The following is an 18,914-nucleotide window of genomic DNA, read 5'->3' as shown; positions in this document are numbered from 1 at the left end:
TAAAATAGGTTAAAGTTAGCATAATACATAATAAACTCCAATTGAATCATAGCTATTCTAATTAACTTCAGCATCTTTATGAGTTGATTGCTAAGGAAAAATGTGCTTCCTGAGAAGATGTTCTGCAGTGCTGGCTGTGACCACCTGATGTAGCTCTTGCAGTCTCTGAGTTTCTGCTTGCACTGTTTTTCTTTTGAGAACTGTATCCTTTTGCAAGTTTCATGGCCTCTATGAATTCTATGGACATGGGAGTTGAGTCACGGACTCCTCTTAGTCTCAGAAATACAGTAATTGTGCAGAGGCAAGAAAGCCCTGAGCCTCCCTAAAGAACCCTTTCCCCATCTTGCCTCAGCAGCAGTAGCTCAGGAACAGTACAGGGCTTCACTGTTTAATCAAGGTAAATTTGTGTGCGGAAAGTATAATAAGAAGCGCTCTCAGGAACAGCACATAAGGCAGAAGAACAAAAGCAGGTCTGGCCAGAGGGAAAAGTTAAATGATAGTGAAGTCACAATAAGGACCTCAGCTGATCTTACAGGGATGTCTGGAGCTGGCCTGGCTCTTCAGAGTTGTCCTATATTGCAGTGAGGAGGCCAGGACTTTATAGCCCCTACATCAATTAATCATGGGATACAGATCCCCCTGAGAAAGGGGCATGGCTGTGGGCAAGGTGGCTTCTTTTAGCCAAAAGCAAAGTCATTTATCATAGAATTATCATTTAGTTGTGAAGCAGATGTAATTGTTATGTAGGTCACTCGTTAATTGCAATGATTGCTTCTGGTGATCTGACTGAGTAAACAGGAGGCTGTTTCTTTTCTCTTTCTTTCTTTCTTTCTTTCTTTCTTTCTTTCTTTCTTTCTTTCTTTCTTTCTTTCTTTCTTTCTATCTTTCTTTCTTTCCTTCCTTCCTTCCTTCCTTCCTTCCTTCCTTCCTTCCTTCCTTCCTTCCTTCCTTCCTTCTTTTTTCTCCTTACGTGTTTCTCTAGAAACCGTAATCATTGCTGGAAGGATAATCTTTTAACATATGCCTATTTGGTTTTGCCCTACATAAATGTTCGCTACTGAACAAATTTTATACTCTCCTAATAACAGTCTCTAATGGAATTTCCTTTCTTTGGAAGCTTTGACTATATTCTTCTAATTATTCCTACATCTTTAGACTAAACCCATGCTGTGACTCATCCTCCATAAATTAGACTTATTAAGTAGTGAGAAGAACCTTAGGCAAGAAAATAAAATTCAGATCACCTAAGGTCTAGTTCCAGCTCTTCACAATCTAGATGTGTAGCCTTTCACAAGCTATTTCATTTTTATACTTTCCTCACCAAAATAGGAAGTGTATCAGTTAATCTTTATGTCTTGTCAATTCTGAAAGTATGTGATTCTCTGGCTTGTTCTGATATCGTAGAGTGATGTAACTGTGGCTCATCTCTAAGTAAGACTCACATAGAAAAAATTCCCCAAACCTAGGAACCTAGTTATTGTAGTAAGTTAAACAGATTAGAGGAAAAAAGCTCCACAGAAAAACTTTTCACTGAAGTTGAGGTAAAAGCTAGAAATAAAGAATGAATCAATTGGAAAATAAAGAAGTCTTTACATTGAGCTTTAAATTAATCTCAGTGTTAAACTTCAGATTTTACTTGTATGATAGGGACTAAGACATAAAGTAGTTATCAGGACTATTTTGTGAATTAGACAAAGCAAGGGTTCTTTTATTAAAGATCTTGATCGAATGACTGAATATATGGTATCAAGAGGTAGGTACTTTAGATATCGTAAAATATATTCTTGTATCTCAATTTTAATAAAGGAACACTTCAGCAATTCAGTCTTATTCTAAGCAGTGTGTAATTCTAAGCACAATAATTTCTTTTACTTCGATGATCAGAAAACTTGTTATTTAAAATATTTGATAATTTCAAATTGATAATCCAAAACCCCGGTATATCTTTTATTCTTCTAATTAACATCAATTCAGATTTTTCATAATACAAACAAAATAATAACACTAGTAGAATTTCCCTTTCATTTCCAGGGAATACTTTCTCAATTTGGAACTGCTGACAGCCTGAAGTAAAATGTCATAAGATTGCTCTTTATTTTATAGCAACCTATTTCCCTCTTCTCAGAATGTTTAAATGTTTAAGAATATGCTGAAAGTAGAACCCGCAGTCATTTCATTCTTTCAACAATTCTGAAATATCAATTCCTGTTAGGCAGCTGTGTGAGTACTGACTGTCTTGCCTCTCTTCTTCCCTAGAGATTAATTTATTTCCTGCAGTGCTTGATCTTCATGGAAAATCTGACTCCACAGACTTTACCCATAGGAATTCTCATCAGAAAAATGTTAATTATAAAAGCAAAATCATGTACCATTGAAAAGGAAAAACAGTTCTCTAGACAAAGCAATATTTTTCTTTTCATTTTGTTTCTTTTCTTCTTTCTTTTTTCTTTTCTTCTCTTCTCTTCTCTTCACTTCGTTTCTCTTCTCTTCATCTTTTTTTCTCATTTTATTTTCTTTTCACTTCATTCTCTCTTCATCTGTGTCTGGACAGGAACATTAATCACTGGGGAATCAGTCTGTGAGATGGTGGGGTATAGAGGAAAATGTGTAGGCTTTGAAACCAGAAATATTTGCCTCACATGAAATTATGCAATGAGACTGGTACAGAGTAAAAAACTTATCATTACTATAGAACTAAATCAATTGCCTTTTATTTAGCACTTACTGCTTATTAATTGCTGTGGCATAATATTAGCCATGTCACATGTTGGTTTACAAAGGAATCTATTAGATTGAAGAAATATATCCTTCAGCTCTTAGGATTAAGGAGTATTAGACTAAGACAGTTTATTGAGATAGCCTGTTTTAACCTTTACTCTTCATTTTCTCTTTCACATTTTCATAATGCTTGCTAAAGACTTATGAACTTACTATTTTTTCATCAATAAGTTTTTTTCAGAAATCCCAAATCTCTTTGCTAAATAGTTTTAGGTCTATCAGGATTTAAAACTGCATTTGAGGTTTTTTTAAAATTATTTTTTCTGAAATAAAAATGATCAATTTCTAATTGATTCGGTCTCAAAAATAAAACTTTGATGAGTGAAATCTTGAGACAAAGAAGGCAATCATGTGACAATAAAGGAGAGATAAGGTTGAGAAATACTAGAAGAAGAAACAAAATCAATTATTTTGCATTCAGAATAACTACTATTTCAGTAACATGATTGTGATTAATAAGTCCACTTAAGGACTTAATACTAGCACGATTATTAACTTTTTCCTTATTTCCCGCACATTATTTTATTTGAGTGTAAAACTTAAAAAAAAAAAAGTAATTGAAGCATTAGATAACAAATTTAAAAAAATAAGAGATGTCATAGTTCAAACCCATAACTGAGACTAGACCCAGGGCTGCTATAAGCAGAAATTAGCTGAGTACAAGATGTGTGACTTATGATAGGTTGTATTTTTTCATATGGCAAGATATATTTTTCTTAAGATAATTAGTAGTATCTTCACTGTAGGTAGAACAAGGGACTGAATTTATATAATGACCTCTGTCTTTGACCTCTGTAGAGTCATATATAAATCATTTATTGATCTTTTTTCATGGTAAATGCATTTTTAAAGTATGAATGATAAAACATTATTTATGCCTAAATAATTTACCTTTTGAACCTCTCCCTGATTCCTTAATTTTTCTCATGAATAACTGTTAATCTTATCATTTAAAATTTTCTTTCTCCTTTCTTCTAAACTTCTTTCTTGACTGGTGGAAATCTTTCTAACCAATTCTGGTTCATGCTTCTTTCAAGAAATGTGTCTTTATTCTGACTCATGAACTAAACAAAGCAAGAAGGAACAAATGACAATAACTTTTAAAGTTTATCTCAGTGTTTCTCTATGTTCTTGTGCATAAAAAGTCACTTAACAAGCATGTTAAAAATACACATTCTTGGGATTTGCTCTCTAAAGCAGAGCTGGTAAACTCTGGCCATTGGTCAAATTTGTTTCATTGATTGCTTTTGTATAACACACAGATAAGAATTTTCAATGGTTGGAAAAAGTTAGAAAAGAAATATTTTTGATGCATGAAAATTATATGTAATTAAAACGTCAATGTTTATATAAAGTTTTATTGGAACATAGCCACACTCATTCATTCACATATTGTCTATAGCTGCTTTCACACTGTATCAACAGAGTTGAGTAGTTTTGACAGAGACCATATGTGAAACCTAAAATATTTACCGTCTGGCCCTTTAGAGTAAAAGTTTGCTAACCTCTGCTCTAGAGACTCTGATTCAGAAACTGTCAGGTAGGAACTAGTAAACTATTTCAACATGTTTCCTGGGTGATTATGATGCAGAGGGTCTCCAGATCACATTTAAAAAAATAATGCAGTATGAGACTTGTAAGCAACCTTCTTTTCACTTATCACACCTACTGCATCAAGTCCTATCAGCTTTATCTTCGAACATTATCTAGAATACGACCGTTTTTTACAATGTCACTTCTATCAAGCTATTCCAAGCCATTATTTCTTATTTGGATTCTTATATCAGCTTCCTAATTAGTCTATCTGCTTCTGCCCTTAACTCTTACTGCTCATTCTCAACACAACAGCCAGAGTGCATGTGTTAAAACCTTAGTCAGATTATGCAACTTCTTTCCTCAAAATCCTCCGGTTGTCTTTCTACTTCTCCCCTTTTCTCACAAGTCTAGCTATATTGGCCTCTAATTGTTCCTCAGAAACTCTAGGGGTGCTACATCCTTAATGCTTACACAGGTTTTCTCTAAGTGTGATAATCTTTCCTCCAGAAATCTACATGACTTTCAGTTTTGTCTCCTTTAGGTCTTTCATTAACCATTGCCTTTTTAGATCCCTTCTGTAACCACCTTATCTGAATTTATAATCTTCTTAACTGGGACTGCTTACCTCCCTTATGCTATCTAACATGCTATAATACACTTTGCTTCTTTATTTTGATTATGGGTCACCTTTCCTACATGAGGGAACCATGAGGGTCAGGATTTTTATTAGTCTGCTCTACCTTAGATTCTAAAAAGTTTCATGACTCAGTGTAGAATCTCGATAAATATTTCTTGAGTAAAGAAATGAACCCTAGATTCCAATTCCGTGCTTGACAGATAATACAGGACATCTATCAAATATTTTCTGTATGCAAAAACAGTTGCCAGGAGTATAAATATAAGACTCATTTCTGAAAAATGGTGTGATATCCACATAACTACTGCAGACAGGAGGAAAAATAAAGCAGCTAGTTCAATCTCAACCAATAACTTCATTACAAAATGTGCTGAGGAAAGAAGATGGGTACAGATATGAAAATGGTAACTGGATGAAAATAAAGTTGAAACTGTTCATGAGAGATTCCGGGAAACCACATTTCATAATCAAGCTGCCTCCTAAAGGAGGTCAGTGTGCTTACTACAGGTTTTATGGTTCACCATCAAGTTGAGCAATTTGAGAAGACCCATTCCCAAAGGGGAAGCAAGTAGAGTGTGACTCACCTTGGTTCAAATGAACTCTTTAGGAAACATCAGCTTTATAAGAAAATAGGAAGCATTTTTAGGTATATTTGAACTCGATTCCTCTGAAATAAAAAGAAATGGAAATTTTCTTTTATTTTAATTCTCTCTTTCAAAATAATTACTCATCTAATTTTACATATATAAAGCTTCATTTTGTGAATTGAGGTTATTCTCATGTAGCCACAGATTTTGACTATTGCATTGACTACTAAAGGATACTTTTTAGAGAGAAAAACAAAACTACATCTATATCTAATCTTCAATGGGTGAAGTATTTGGCTTATCTCCAAGGAAATGACTGTACATGAATTCACAACCCTCAGTTAATTTGATCATTTAAGTAATTGTGAATATTCAAAGGTAATCAGTGAATATTCAATCTAGTATTAAAAATGCCACTTCCATATTAAGTTTGTGACATTTTCAAAATGAATGGTTGATGAATACCAAAAGGGCTAAGGGTTTTAAATCAATTTGAATTTTAAAACTAAATAATTGTCAGAAAATCAGTTCCTGCACATGTCGAAATTTCCTAAAAATTAATGCAATAAAGAACGTAGTTTCTATTCAATATAGAGTTTGCTCCGTCAACTTGAACTGGCCACTAGAGCACAGGTGTTATTTAGAGCATTCCAACACTGGGTGGAAGATTGGGCTACATCAGGCAGAGAGAGGCAACTTATAAGGTCTCCTCCAAAACAAAGATTGTTTAAATCCTATTATATTATATTGAGATATCTAATTATTCTAATTCCCTCACCTCCCATTTTTTTCTGCTTAACTATGTACTATCTTAAATCAGTTTATTGACAAGGGAGAGTGAGACTAATAACTGTCAAAATGACAGATTGAACTTTCAAACCGTGAGCATATAATAGTTTTATGTGACTATGAGATGGTAATAGCAAGTAATATTTCTGTAGCTCTTTACATTTTACAAGGCACTTGCAGGTCCATTATTTCATTTGATATTTCCTCAACTCTATGATTCAGTTATTACTAACAAAACTCAGTCATTGATAAGCAAATGGAATTCAGAGATTCATCAAGACACACAGCCAGTAAGTCATAGAATAAGGAATCAGATCTAGGGCTTCAGATTTTATTTCTCTATACTACAGTATATCTATTTCACTTGCCTCGCCCCCGTTTTCCCCCAAGAAAAGCAACACTGTGAGGGAGAAACACTGTTGTTATCCCTTTTACAGATAAATTCACAAAAGATAGTAGGTGATAGAAGTGGGAATTAAATCTGGACATACTGCCTAAAAGCCTCGTGTTCTTTCATCTATAATGTATATACTATAGTGTATAGTTTTATTGATGTTTGTGATGTGAGGAAGACCAAAAAATCTAATAACATCAGTTGTGGATAATAGATGATGAGGAGAGAGATAAAATCAAAGAAAGCATGGCATCTAGGCTATTTTTCTCATCAGGCCACTGCCTATCCCCACCTTGCCCCCAGCCCCCAGCCTCTAGCCCAAGTTAGCACTGAGGAATGATGTCGACAGGAGAAAATAAATTCAGGCTGTTAAGGGAATTAACATGATGTGTAGAGAATTTCCACTTCCATCTGCTTTGACATGCCATTTCTTGAAACTTTCCTGATTAGTCTGTGAGCTCCTCAGAGGTCACAAAACTGTATATTTTGTCTTTCTATTTCACACATATAATAAAAATAGCTAACAGTTGGTGAGAGAATAAAACTCCTCACTTTAAAATCTAAAACTCTACATTTATTAACACATTTAATCTTTGTCATAATAGGCACATGGGCATCATATAAAATAGGCACTATTTAACCCCTCCTTTTTTTAAAGATAAGGAAATGAGGCATGTAAAGGTTAGATAACTTCCTTAAGGTAATAGTATTTAGTATTTAGCAGAAAAAGAGGGAAGGAAGGAAGGAAAGAAGGAAAGAAGGAAGGAAAGAAGGAAGGAAGGAAGGAAGGAAGGAAGGAAGGAAGGAAGGAAGGAAGGAAGGAAGGAAGGAAGGAAAGAATAGATGAGACAGGAGGAAAGGAACGAAATAAAAGAAGGGAGAAAGAAAGAGAAAAGGAGAGAAAGAAGAAAGAAACAAAGGAAAGAAGTATGAGGGAAGGAAGGAGAGAGGAAGGAAGAAAGAAGGGAAGGGAGATATGAAGGACAAAGGTAGGAGGAAGGAAAGGAGAGAGGGAAGAGAGGAAGAGGGGAAGGAGTAAGCCATAGGTTATTGAGTACTCAGGCAAGAACCTAAGAGTATTTGTCTGAATATCTATGTGGCTAGCACTTAACAGATCACTAGCAGAAAAGAGGCATGGGAAAACTAAAGAGATGACCGGTTTTCTATACTTCTTGACTATTATAGTGGAGGTACATGTTATTAGTTTTTTTTGTTTATTTGTTTGTTTGTTTGTTTTAACCACTTGTTTCCCCCATACTCCACAAAGCCATACTGGAAAGGAATGCAGTGTCTTGCCTGAACACAGAATTTCTCTTTGTAATGTAGTTTTCTTTACTTGAATTTTGATATGTTATTGTGTTAAAATCAAGTCCATGCCCATGTTAATCAGAAGCTTTAGATCATACAGCTTTTGCTTGAAATCTGTTGCCTCTTCTTCAGTTTAACACTTATAAGGTAACCTTTTTCTCCTCTGCAGTCTTCAGAACTCTGCTAGGGTTGGACTCTATTCTGTAGACCTTGTGCCACAGCCAAAGTGTGAGGTCTGCGATCAGACATTTTTCTTAGAGTGTAATCAGCTTCAGTCTCTTACCAGCTATGTGATTGCTGGACAAGTCTCTTAACTCCACTGTGAATTTAGTTTTCTTTTACCTTATATTACCTATATAATAGAGTTTTTATGAGGATAAACTAAAAATGCAAAGAGAAACACTTCGTAAACTAAAAAATACGTTGGAAAAATTTAAGGTATTATTTCCTAGCTCATTGAAATATTTACCTTGTTTCTAAAGAGTTTATATTTCATGCTTTTTTGTTTTGACTCTTTTTATTTTGACCCTAATTATTTCTCAAAAAGCATATATGTATGTGAGTGTCCTATGAACAATACTTGAAAGTGAATTCTTTCCTTCCTGGCTGTTCCCAATGCATATTTCCGATGGACCCCTCTTACTTCTTTATTTATTTTTACTTATAGAAATCTTCAAAAATGAAAAACATCAAAAACAATGAGATGTGAATAAATCCATCTGGGTAGTGAAGATAAATGTTGGAATGGAAAAGTAAGCCTAACCTTCTAACTGAAGAACAACTATTTTCCCAGCAACCTCCAGAAGAAACCTGACTGGCACCTGCAATAGAGAAACCAACCTTAAGAGTTTTAACAGATAAAATTTAAAGAGAAACTTATACCGAATTTACATAGTCTATTGTGCCAAAATCTTTATGTATTGTTTCACTGTTACTTAGAACATAGATATTTAATATTCCAATTTTCATGGTTCTTATTTCCACTACCAACAATTAAGCAATTGTAGAATAACTTTATATTTTAGTTTTTGAGTAAAGCCAATACAAAATAGGAAGATAGCTCATCAGATATTTTATTTTTTCAAAAATTTTTTTGCCATTTTTCTGGTGTTATCATCATTCTTGTTAAAAATAACTTTGAAAAAATTATATCAGAGAGTGATTTAAAACAACCAGGTTTCTTATCTGATTCCTTTGGAGTTGTAGAAACAAATTTTACTTCACATTTTCAGTTTATTTTAGAAATACACTGTAAATAAGTGTGTTTGAGGCTTAACAGCCAAAACCATTGTGAGTCATGGGAATTTTACTGTAACTTGCTCCTTTCATCCCTAACAAGCAGAGTTCATGACTACAATATCACCAAACATCTTATAATATCCCTTATTATTTTATGTACTGTATGTCAGATAACCCTTTAGATGAATGTTTATTAGGATTGTAGGAAAATCATTTTATTTATGTATCATTATGTATTAAGTATACAACGATGATATTCTTTTGCCTCTAACAAAATGAAGATACAGAGTTTTCTCATTAAAGTTATACAGGAATTTAATGAAAAGCTTTGGTTTTGTTCCTGGGTTACACTCTACAAACACTGTTAGCTAATTTCCTATCTCATAATTATTTTACTTTGTGTATAGAAATTATTCATTGGTTTAGTATCAAAGAGTTTCTGATAACTAATTATGAGACAACTTTTCAACAGAAAAAATTACAGTTAAAAAATTTTAATACAATTATACATATACTTGTATGCTACTTAACAATGTTTCAGACGAAGATGAACCTCATGTACAATGGTGGTCCTTAAGATTATAATGGAACCAAAAATTCCTATTACCTAGTGATATTGCAGCCATCAAAAACATTGTAGCACAAATGTTGCAACAATTAATAAGGCTGTGTTTGGGATGACAAACCACTTTAACATGAGTGTGAATGAGGGTGACATTGAAGAGTTCCTAGAGGTGGTTTCTTAGCAATTGACTAATGAGATGTTGGACCTAGAATAGAAGCACACGGCTGAAGAAGAGACAAAAGAAAGGAAAATGCAGGAGAGGAACAAGAATAATCCCTAACTAATTTCCTGGACTCAAACACCAGAAGATATTCATTAACAGAGAGGAATGCTCATGGTGCATTAACTATTTACAAGTAAATTTATGATGAAAACAAGAAAGGAACCAAACAAATCATTATGGACATATTTCTGAAAAGAGTGACACCTGCTTAAGAAGAGCCTTGGGCAGGTCCTTCAGGAGATATTCCAGAAGAAGGCATTGCTATTGTAAATGACAGCTCCGTTCCTGTTACTGCCCCTGAAGAACCTACAGTGGGGCAAGATGTGGAGGTGGAAGACAGTGATATTAATGATTATAACCTTGTGTAGGTCTAGGTTTATATGTGTGTTTGTGCCTTAGTTTTTAATCAAAAAGTTTAAAAAGCAAAAAATTAATTAAAAAACTTATAGAATAAGAATATAAAGAAAAAAATTTGTAGAGATATATGTGTTTGTGTTTTAAGCTGTTATTACAAGTCAAATACTTTAAAAAATTTTTAAAGTTTATAAAATAAAAATGTTACAGTAAGCTAGCTAATTCGTTATTGAAGAAAGAAAAATATTTTTAATAAATTCAGTGTAGCCTAAGCATACAGTATTTATAAAGTTTACGGTAGTGTACAGTAATGCCTTAGGCTTCTACCTTCACTCTCCGCTCACTTACTAACTCACCTAGAGCAACTTTTAGTCCTATAAACTTTATTCATGATAAGTGCCCTATACAGGTGTACCATTTTCCATCTTTTCTACCATTTTTTACTGTACTTTTCCATGTTTAGGATGTTTAAATACACAAATAGTTACCATTGTATTGCAATTGCCTATAATATTCATTACGTTAACATTCTGTACAGGAATGTAGCCTAGGAGCAATATGCTATATCAGAGAGCCTAGGTGTATAGTAGGCTATACCATCTAGATTGGTATAAGTATACTCTATGATATTCACATAGTGATAAACGTTCCTAACAATGCATTTCTCAGAATGTATCCTCATTGTTAAGTGATGCTGTATTATAATTCAACTTCCTTCCCCTGATCTTTTTTTTTTTTCTTTTTAAGAGGAAAGGAATCCTGATTTTCAATACCTAAAGACTGTTTAGAAATTTGATGTGGTAATATTGTTCGTTATCTACAATTTCTTAAATTTTCTTGGATGGTTTCACTGTTATTATTTGCTTAATTTTTGCCTCTAAGAACAAGAACATTTCAAAGTTTATGTCTCTAGAGAATCCTTTCTCAACCAGCATCCTTGGCAAACTGGTGTTTTGGACTTAGAACTTACAGGCAAATTTGCTATTTTGATATATGAGGCCAATTAAATTTGTATTTTCAGTAAGTATAATTCTTTAATTAGAAAATTAAGAGAATGCATCACACAGTTTGGTCGTAAATCAAGGGCTTTCTAGTGGAAATCATATGTAACATTTCTAATTTAATACAAATCCTTGTATGTACTGTGCTTCCAGCTCTGTTGATATTGAAAAGTGTAATAAATGTTATGCTCATCTATGAAAGATTTTTCGAAGTTGAAAATAAAATTTTCTAATTTTTATTTGTATGTGTGTGTGTTCTCTGTCATGTTTAACTCTGGAACAACTATCTTTCTATAACAACTAAGTTAAAATATTCTTTAATTAGAATTGGAATCAATTCTTCACTACCAAGGAGGATGGTGCCTGTGTTAAAGAAGCCAAGAGAGGAACCATGTTCACTCTCTCCAGCTCCCTAACCCGGGACCTCAGTGCTGAACACAGTGACTGTGTTTCACAGCACGATCAGGCTGCACAAATAGCTGCCAAGATTACCAGTTACTGACACTGCCTTCTTCCTAACTGAATCAGTCAAGCAGTCAAGGGGAGGAGTTAGGAAGAGAGTGAGAAGTGGAGAAAGGAAAATGTTCTCCTTTAAGATGTGTTCCACTCTTATAACCAGGACTATATCTATCTATAGATAGATAGATAGATGATAGATAGATAGATAGATAGATAGATAGATAGATAGATAGATATACTTAAAAAGTCTGTTTTAAAATCAAAGTCAGTATTAACAAGACTTCTAGGTGCTTATCCAAAGGCTTAAGATACAAGTTACTTCTAAAAGAAAGAAGATATGTAAAACTCCTTAGAAGGGAGAGTCAGAATTAGGATCCAAACATATCTTAATAGGCTGGAATATTAAAAATTGAATCTAATAGAATTAAAGTATTTATTTTGTTTTATCATCAAAATATTTCCACCGTTTTACCATTTCTTACTGCTTCCACTTCTACTACTGTGACCCAAGCTTCTTAGATAACTGTATTCACCCATAACTGTTCTCCCTCTTCCTGCTCTTGCTACCAATCAATCTATTCTTATTGTAGTAGCAAGAATGATCTCATTAAATCTTATTGTATTATTTAACAACGCAGTTGCTTTCTGCCTCATTAGAGTAAAAGTCAAAATTCTTGAAATGATCTACAAAGCCCTACGTAATCTATTCCTATTATTTCTCTGGCCTCTTCTCACTTCCTGTTCTCAAGTCATGCCACCTCCCCTTTGTTCATCAAACAAAGCAGAACACTTGCTTTCTCCCCACTCAAAAATGCTTTTTGCTCGGATATTCACATAGGTGCCTCCCTCACTTCCCACCCTGACCACACTGCCTCATACTGTAACCTCAACCCAACCTGGTTCTTCCTATTTCCCTCCCTCATATTACTTTATTTTTCTTTCTAATAATTAATTCTAGCTAAAATATTATAATAAAAAAAATCTACGAGTGTGGCATTGATCTGCTGATATGCCTGGGATATGACTTTTTTTATGTTTGCTACATTGGTCAAAAATAAGTAAAGGTAGTTTGGAAGGATTTAACTCAGCCATTTCTACTCTAATAGCTCTTTCTCCATGAACCAAGAAACCATTTCTATGGTTCCAGGAGACACTGTATATGTCCATTTTGATTATAAGTTAAGAAATGAGGAAACGAGCACTGATAAAGTCTGGGGAAACAATGAACCCACTGTGAGACAGACTTGGCCCAGGAGATTCTACCTATATTTAACCTACCTCAAGAGGAGTTCCATTATTTATGAAATGATAAATCTAAGTGCTCTGTGAATGATTGCTGTAATTATATATTCTATCATTAATGTATTGAAGCCGTACTAAAGAATGAAAGCTAGATATACACTCTTTTAGGTGATTAGCAAGGTACCTAAGTGGAAAGGCCCTAGTCTCTGTAGCTTCCTATGCTGATGTGACTCACGTGCAACATCTTCTTGTCATTTCTTGAAAACAGTGCAATGATTGGGTACACGAGACAATATACCTGGGTGTCTGAAGACCCCAGGATTTTATTGTTCTGCACTGTACTTGCTATCTGTTTTTTATCCTTTATTAAATCTAAGTAAACTTGGTGCTAGGTAAGCCTACTGTGTCTTGTATATGTGATTTACAGTCTGAAACTGAAACTCATCCTAGTAGTTTTGTCCTTGCAAGAGTACAAAAGAAACAAGAATACTAGAAACAAAAAAAATATATAATAATTAAAAAAACAAATTAACCAGAACAGAAAAGAAAGTTGATGAGGTGGTAGATTTTAAGTTATCACCCAGAATGTAGCAAAGAAAGATAAGACAAAAAATATAAGAGATGTTAAAAGGCATTGAGATGAGCTTAAGAAGGTATAATATTTATTTAGAGTTAAAGCAGGAGAAATTGATAATGGCACAGGATGAGGTGAGTCAGTATTCAAAGATGATAGCTGAGAATGTTCTAGAATTAATGAATACTAATTCTCAGATTTGGAAAATACCAGCATACCTCAAGAGGGATTTAAAAAGTAATTTTCTGACACATTGTATTATAGTGAAATATGAGAAGATGAATACAAAGATAAGTCTGCGGTGTCAAACGGGCAAACAGTAGACATCACTAGGGCCAAAACAGAAGCCAGAAGCCAGGGTACTGGGTAATCTCAAAGTCGGTGAACCAAATTGAATAACTAAAAATAATAAGAATGGAATTACCATCATTTGAGTTCTTGGTACAAAACTACATAAAGGATGTACTCTAAGAAAAAAAAAATGAATCCAGAAATAAAAATCTGTGGACAAGAAGGAAGGATATGTTAAAAGAGAATTCACAGAATGGGAGAAGATATTTGCCATATATGCATACAACAAAAGAATTGTTTCTAGAATATATAAATAACTCCTATAATTATTAAGTAAATTTTCAGAAAGGATAAAGGACTTAAACAAGCATTTCATAAACAAGGATATTTAAATGATAATTAGCATGTGTAAATGTTCTCAAAATTACAGCAGTCTTTGAGAAAATGCAAATTAAACCCACAATGACATATACCATTACAAATCTACCAGATGGCTATTTCTTTTTAAATGACAAGAACAAATTTTGGAGAAAGTGTGGAGCAATAAGAACTCACACATATTGCCGGTGGGAGTTTAAATTAATGCACCTACTTTGGAAAACTACAGTATCTGCTAAAGCTAAACATGTACCTACCCTACAACCCAGAATCTCCTCTCAGGTGTAAACCAAACAAAATTGAGCGCATTTTTCTGCCAATAAGACATGTACAAAGATGTTTGCAGCAGCCTTATTCATAGTAGCTCCAAATGGAAATAACCCACGCCCATGAGCTATAAGATAAACAGATAAATTATGGAAAATGATATAGGAACAACATGAGTGCAATGATGCAGTGACATAAATATATTTCAAAATCATAATTTTGAAAGATAGAAGTCAAACACAAAAATAGTATATGCTATATGATATATTTAAATTAATTTTAAGAACATATAATGATAATTATATTAATGGAAGTAAACTGTATGCATTTGAGTTGAAAATGACTAGGAAGGGTAAAAGAAAGCTTTCTGGGAGTGCTAACAATGTTCTTTCTGTATGTTAATCTGTGTTCTGGCTATATGGACATACACATAGATATAATGTTGCCAAGCTTTATGTTTAAGAATTAAGAACTTCACTTCACATATATGATGAAGCAAAGAGATGGTAAGCACAAATTTTAGAATAGTACTGACCTCTGGGGTCAAGGTTGAGGAGCGTTTGGGAATGAGAGCCTAAGTAAGGTCTTCAAGTATATTAATAATGTTGTATTTCTTATGCTCGTTGGTAGAAATATAGATTTTAAAAAAACATATAGATATATATGTTTTGTATATAAAATATTTTATAAAAAAATAAAGGATAAAACTATATAAAAAAAACACTACTGTTTGATTTGGCCAAAAGATAGTCAGTGAACCTCCCTCAAAATACATATATTTATCATATTTAATGTTATGAGGCATATAATTTTGCTCTGCTATCTTGCTGAGATGCATTTTCACATTGGGATAATCTCATAAATATTTTTGTTATATTTATCCCATATACTAATAAAAGATAAGAAATACATTTTCTCCAGCCTGTTCCTAAAAATGCTCCCCAATTTTTTAGTTGAAAATAAATTCTACATTACATGTCAAATTTTTATTTTTTCAGTATTCAAAAGTAAAAGCTAAACTTTTTGGTCAGTGTTTTCAAAATACTTAATGCACATGATATTTATTATACTCTTTTATATGTAGCCCTGATATTTCCCCGCAACTTTTTTGTGCATTGTGAGGAAACTTCAAGCTTGGGTTGAATACTTCCAAGGCATAACAAATACATAAAGGTTTCTAATTTCTAAGTTCAAGATTAGTAGTGAAATAGCAGCAAAAATATTTATAAATGCTTATATCCTTAATTAGCCTAGTAGTATTCTTTTGGAGAAGAGCTATTATCATTTCTTTACTGTTATTACATGGAAATAATTGCCTGATATAAATACATCTGGATTATTGGTTTGTATATTAAATGTATTAAAAGGTAAAAGGTATCCATATATATTTCTCATTTAGATTCTAAAAGTCTAAAATATAAATTCACTTTATCAGAGTTTGTCACAAACAGCTTTTCCTTATGAAAGTGGAAATTAGATTATGTATTTATACTACTTTCGATAATTTTTGTTATTATAGATTGTGTTTGAGTAAGTTAATTTTTCATTTTTGTATGTATACACAAAGAGGTACTGATAATATTACCACATCCCATCCTCACAACAAAGTCATGGGGAGGGGGAGTTTTGGGCATGATTTTACAAAGTCCTTGGACAACATGATAGAAAGGTCCAACATAAACCTGGGTTTGATTCCCTTCCCCAAGCTACGAAAATTAGAAGTGAAGGTGATTTTAAATAAATCTGTACTTCAGGGACTGTTAATAAAGGGAATAAAGAAAACTGCTAACAGGGTGTTTTCAAATTCCGTATAGATATTAATACTGGGAACTTGAGAGTAAGAAATTAGAATTCCTGGGAATCTGGAGAGTCTCCAAATCATAGATTTTTCCTATTTTATTTTTAAAAATAATAATGAGTACCCATAATAATAAAAAGGGAATTATTTTATGTGACAGAGTTTTAGTTTCAGAAGTTTTCATTTAAAAAGTAAACTGAATAATAAATGCACAGTTTTTTATTCTTAAGAGATAATACATTTGATGCAATATAAAAACGGTGTCTACCTGAAATAATTTGATGTTAGAAAACTTTTATGGAAGGAAATATTAACAAAATAATAAAAACTGTTAAAAATGAAACAACACAATTATTTATTATTTAAAAGATATTATTCTTAAAATGAAATTTTACAGTATACGAAGCAGTAATTGTCCTAATCCAAATATTACAAACATAGAAAATGTTGCATCGATGTTGGTTAAATTATTAAGATTGGGTGTTAGGGTAGATGTTATTTTATAATAGACTCATTTCCATTTTTAACGATGAACAAATTGTATCTATTTGTCTTGATTTTGGTTTTGTTATTGAAATCGATATTGATCTATATTAGACTTTACATCGGTTTCTGATTCCATGTCAGAATATTCAACATTCTAATCTTCTTTCCTTGCATTTCTTCTGTCAAAGAGTTACAAAGACCTACATCCTAGAGCAATTGTTTAATTAGTGTAAATACCAGACAACATTACTCGGATACTGTAACATTCCAACCTCCGAGCAAGGTTATCAGTACACTATAGAATCATGTGTTGAATTTGCCATACTAAGGGCTTTTTGTTTATGAAACTTCATATTTTTTGAAACACCCTTTCTTAATTTGTATAAAGTAAACTAAACATTTAAACTTGTTAATTTTAATTTTATTTGCAAGAATAGTTTACCATTAACATCAGCCAGAGCCACAAACACCCAATTACAACATGGCAACAGCAACAAGAAAGAGTGAATGATTAGGTTGTGACCCCTTCTCTCCTGTATTCTCCCATTATTATTTACAGACATGTCCACATTAAAGTTTGACTTAATTGTGTGAAAACACAAGTTAAGACAGAAGTTATGAACAAGGAAGAAAATGCCTGTGGTTTCCTCTGATTTCTGTAAATATAACTTACTAATGTTTGTTTTTTAATAGTTTCAAATGTTTTGCTCAATAAATTTATTGCAGAATACCAACCATTTGCCATGTTATTTCTGCAGAGTATATCTAAACTAATCCTAAATAGGAATTTTAGTAAAAATTTTTTATTGAATAATAATCCCAGAATTATAATCAATATTTTGAATTACTCTAATTATTTTTCTAAATTAATTGAAAAATTTACTCCTCATTGAATAGAGAAAAAAATTTTTAATTTGAAAATATTTGAATTAAAAATTGTTTTCCATTACAGTTGACATTTAATATTATTTTATATTAGTTTCAGGTGTACAGCATAGTGGTTAGACATTTTTATAATTTACGAAGTGATCCTCCTGATAAGTCCAGTACCCACCTGGCACCATACACAATTATTAAATATTATTGACTGTATTTCTTATGCTGTACTTTACATTTCCACGACTATTTTGCAACTACCAATTTGTACTTCTTAACCCCTTCATCTTTTATACCCATTACCCGCCCCCCCAAAAGCCTCTTCCCATTTGGCAACCATCAATGTGTTCTCCATACCTATGAGTCTGTTTCTATTTTGTTTGTTTGTTTATTTTGTTCTTTAGCTTCCAGGTATAAGGGAAATCATATGGCATTTGGCTTTCTCTGTCTGACTTACTTCACTTAGCTTACTTTTCAAATGTTTCTGTGACTAATTAGCTCCATATTCTAACAGCTGGCAGCTATGTTAGTAAATTTTAATGATAGAATTACACTGATATAGTAGCCACATAATTAAGGTAAAAAGTCTAACAATTTTTAGACTCCATTACCTGTCTTTAGAAATTTGCTGGACAATAAGAATGACATATAACTTTAAACATATTGTGTCAATAATTAATCAAAATTTGTGTCTTGTATATGAAAAGTCAGAGCAAATGTTTTAAAAAGATTAAACCAAATTTATTTTAATTGATTTATATTACCAATGAATAAGTATAAAGCAATACAATTTTTAAGTAAATGCAAAGTTGACAGTAAAAAAAGGTTAAGAAATGGAATAAACACATTTTTATATTTATCTTTATATTTATATTTGTAACAGCTTTACTGAGATATGGCCAACATATGATGATTAACTGCATATGTCTACAATGTATAATTTGATAAATTTGAACATGTATATATATTCATAAAACCATCATCTCGATCAACATTATCAACATTTCCATGATGCCAAAAAAAAAAAATTCTTTTCCCTTTGTATTCGCTCCTCCAACTTCTTTCTTCCTTCTCTCTGTCTCTAGGCAAACTACTTTCAGTGCTTCTATCACTATAAATTACTTTTCATTTT

At 32.6% G+C, this 18,914-nt stretch overlaps 1 protein-coding gene across 5 annotated transcripts in view; it reads left to right on the top strand.

Annotated features, from left to right (window-relative positions):
• Positions 1-10,530, top strand: part of THEMIS (thymocyte selection associated) — a 160,346-nt gene extending 149,816 nt beyond the window's left edge. For all 5 annotated transcript variants that reach the window (XM_016157124.2, XM_036221581.1, XM_036221578.1 and 2 more), the window contains one exon: positions 8,697-10,530. In XM_016157124.2, coding sequence (XP_016012610.1) covers positions 8,697-8,731 — 35 coding nt within the window. In that variant the 3' untranslated portion in view covers positions 8,732-10,530. The remainder of the gene's footprint in view (positions 1-8,696) is intronic.
• The last annotated feature ends 8,384 nt before the right edge of the window (positions 10,531-18,914 follow it).

Source organism: Rousettus aegyptiacus, unplaced genomic scaffold, assembly GCF_014176215.1.
Source record: "Rousettus aegyptiacus isolate mRouAeg1 unplaced genomic scaffold, mRouAeg1.p scaffold_m13_p_1, whole genome shotgun sequence".
Lineage (NCBI taxonomy): Eukaryota > Metazoa > Chordata > Mammalia > Chiroptera > Pteropodidae > Rousettus > Rousettus aegyptiacus.
This window is presented reverse-complemented; position numbering and strand designations above follow the sequence as displayed.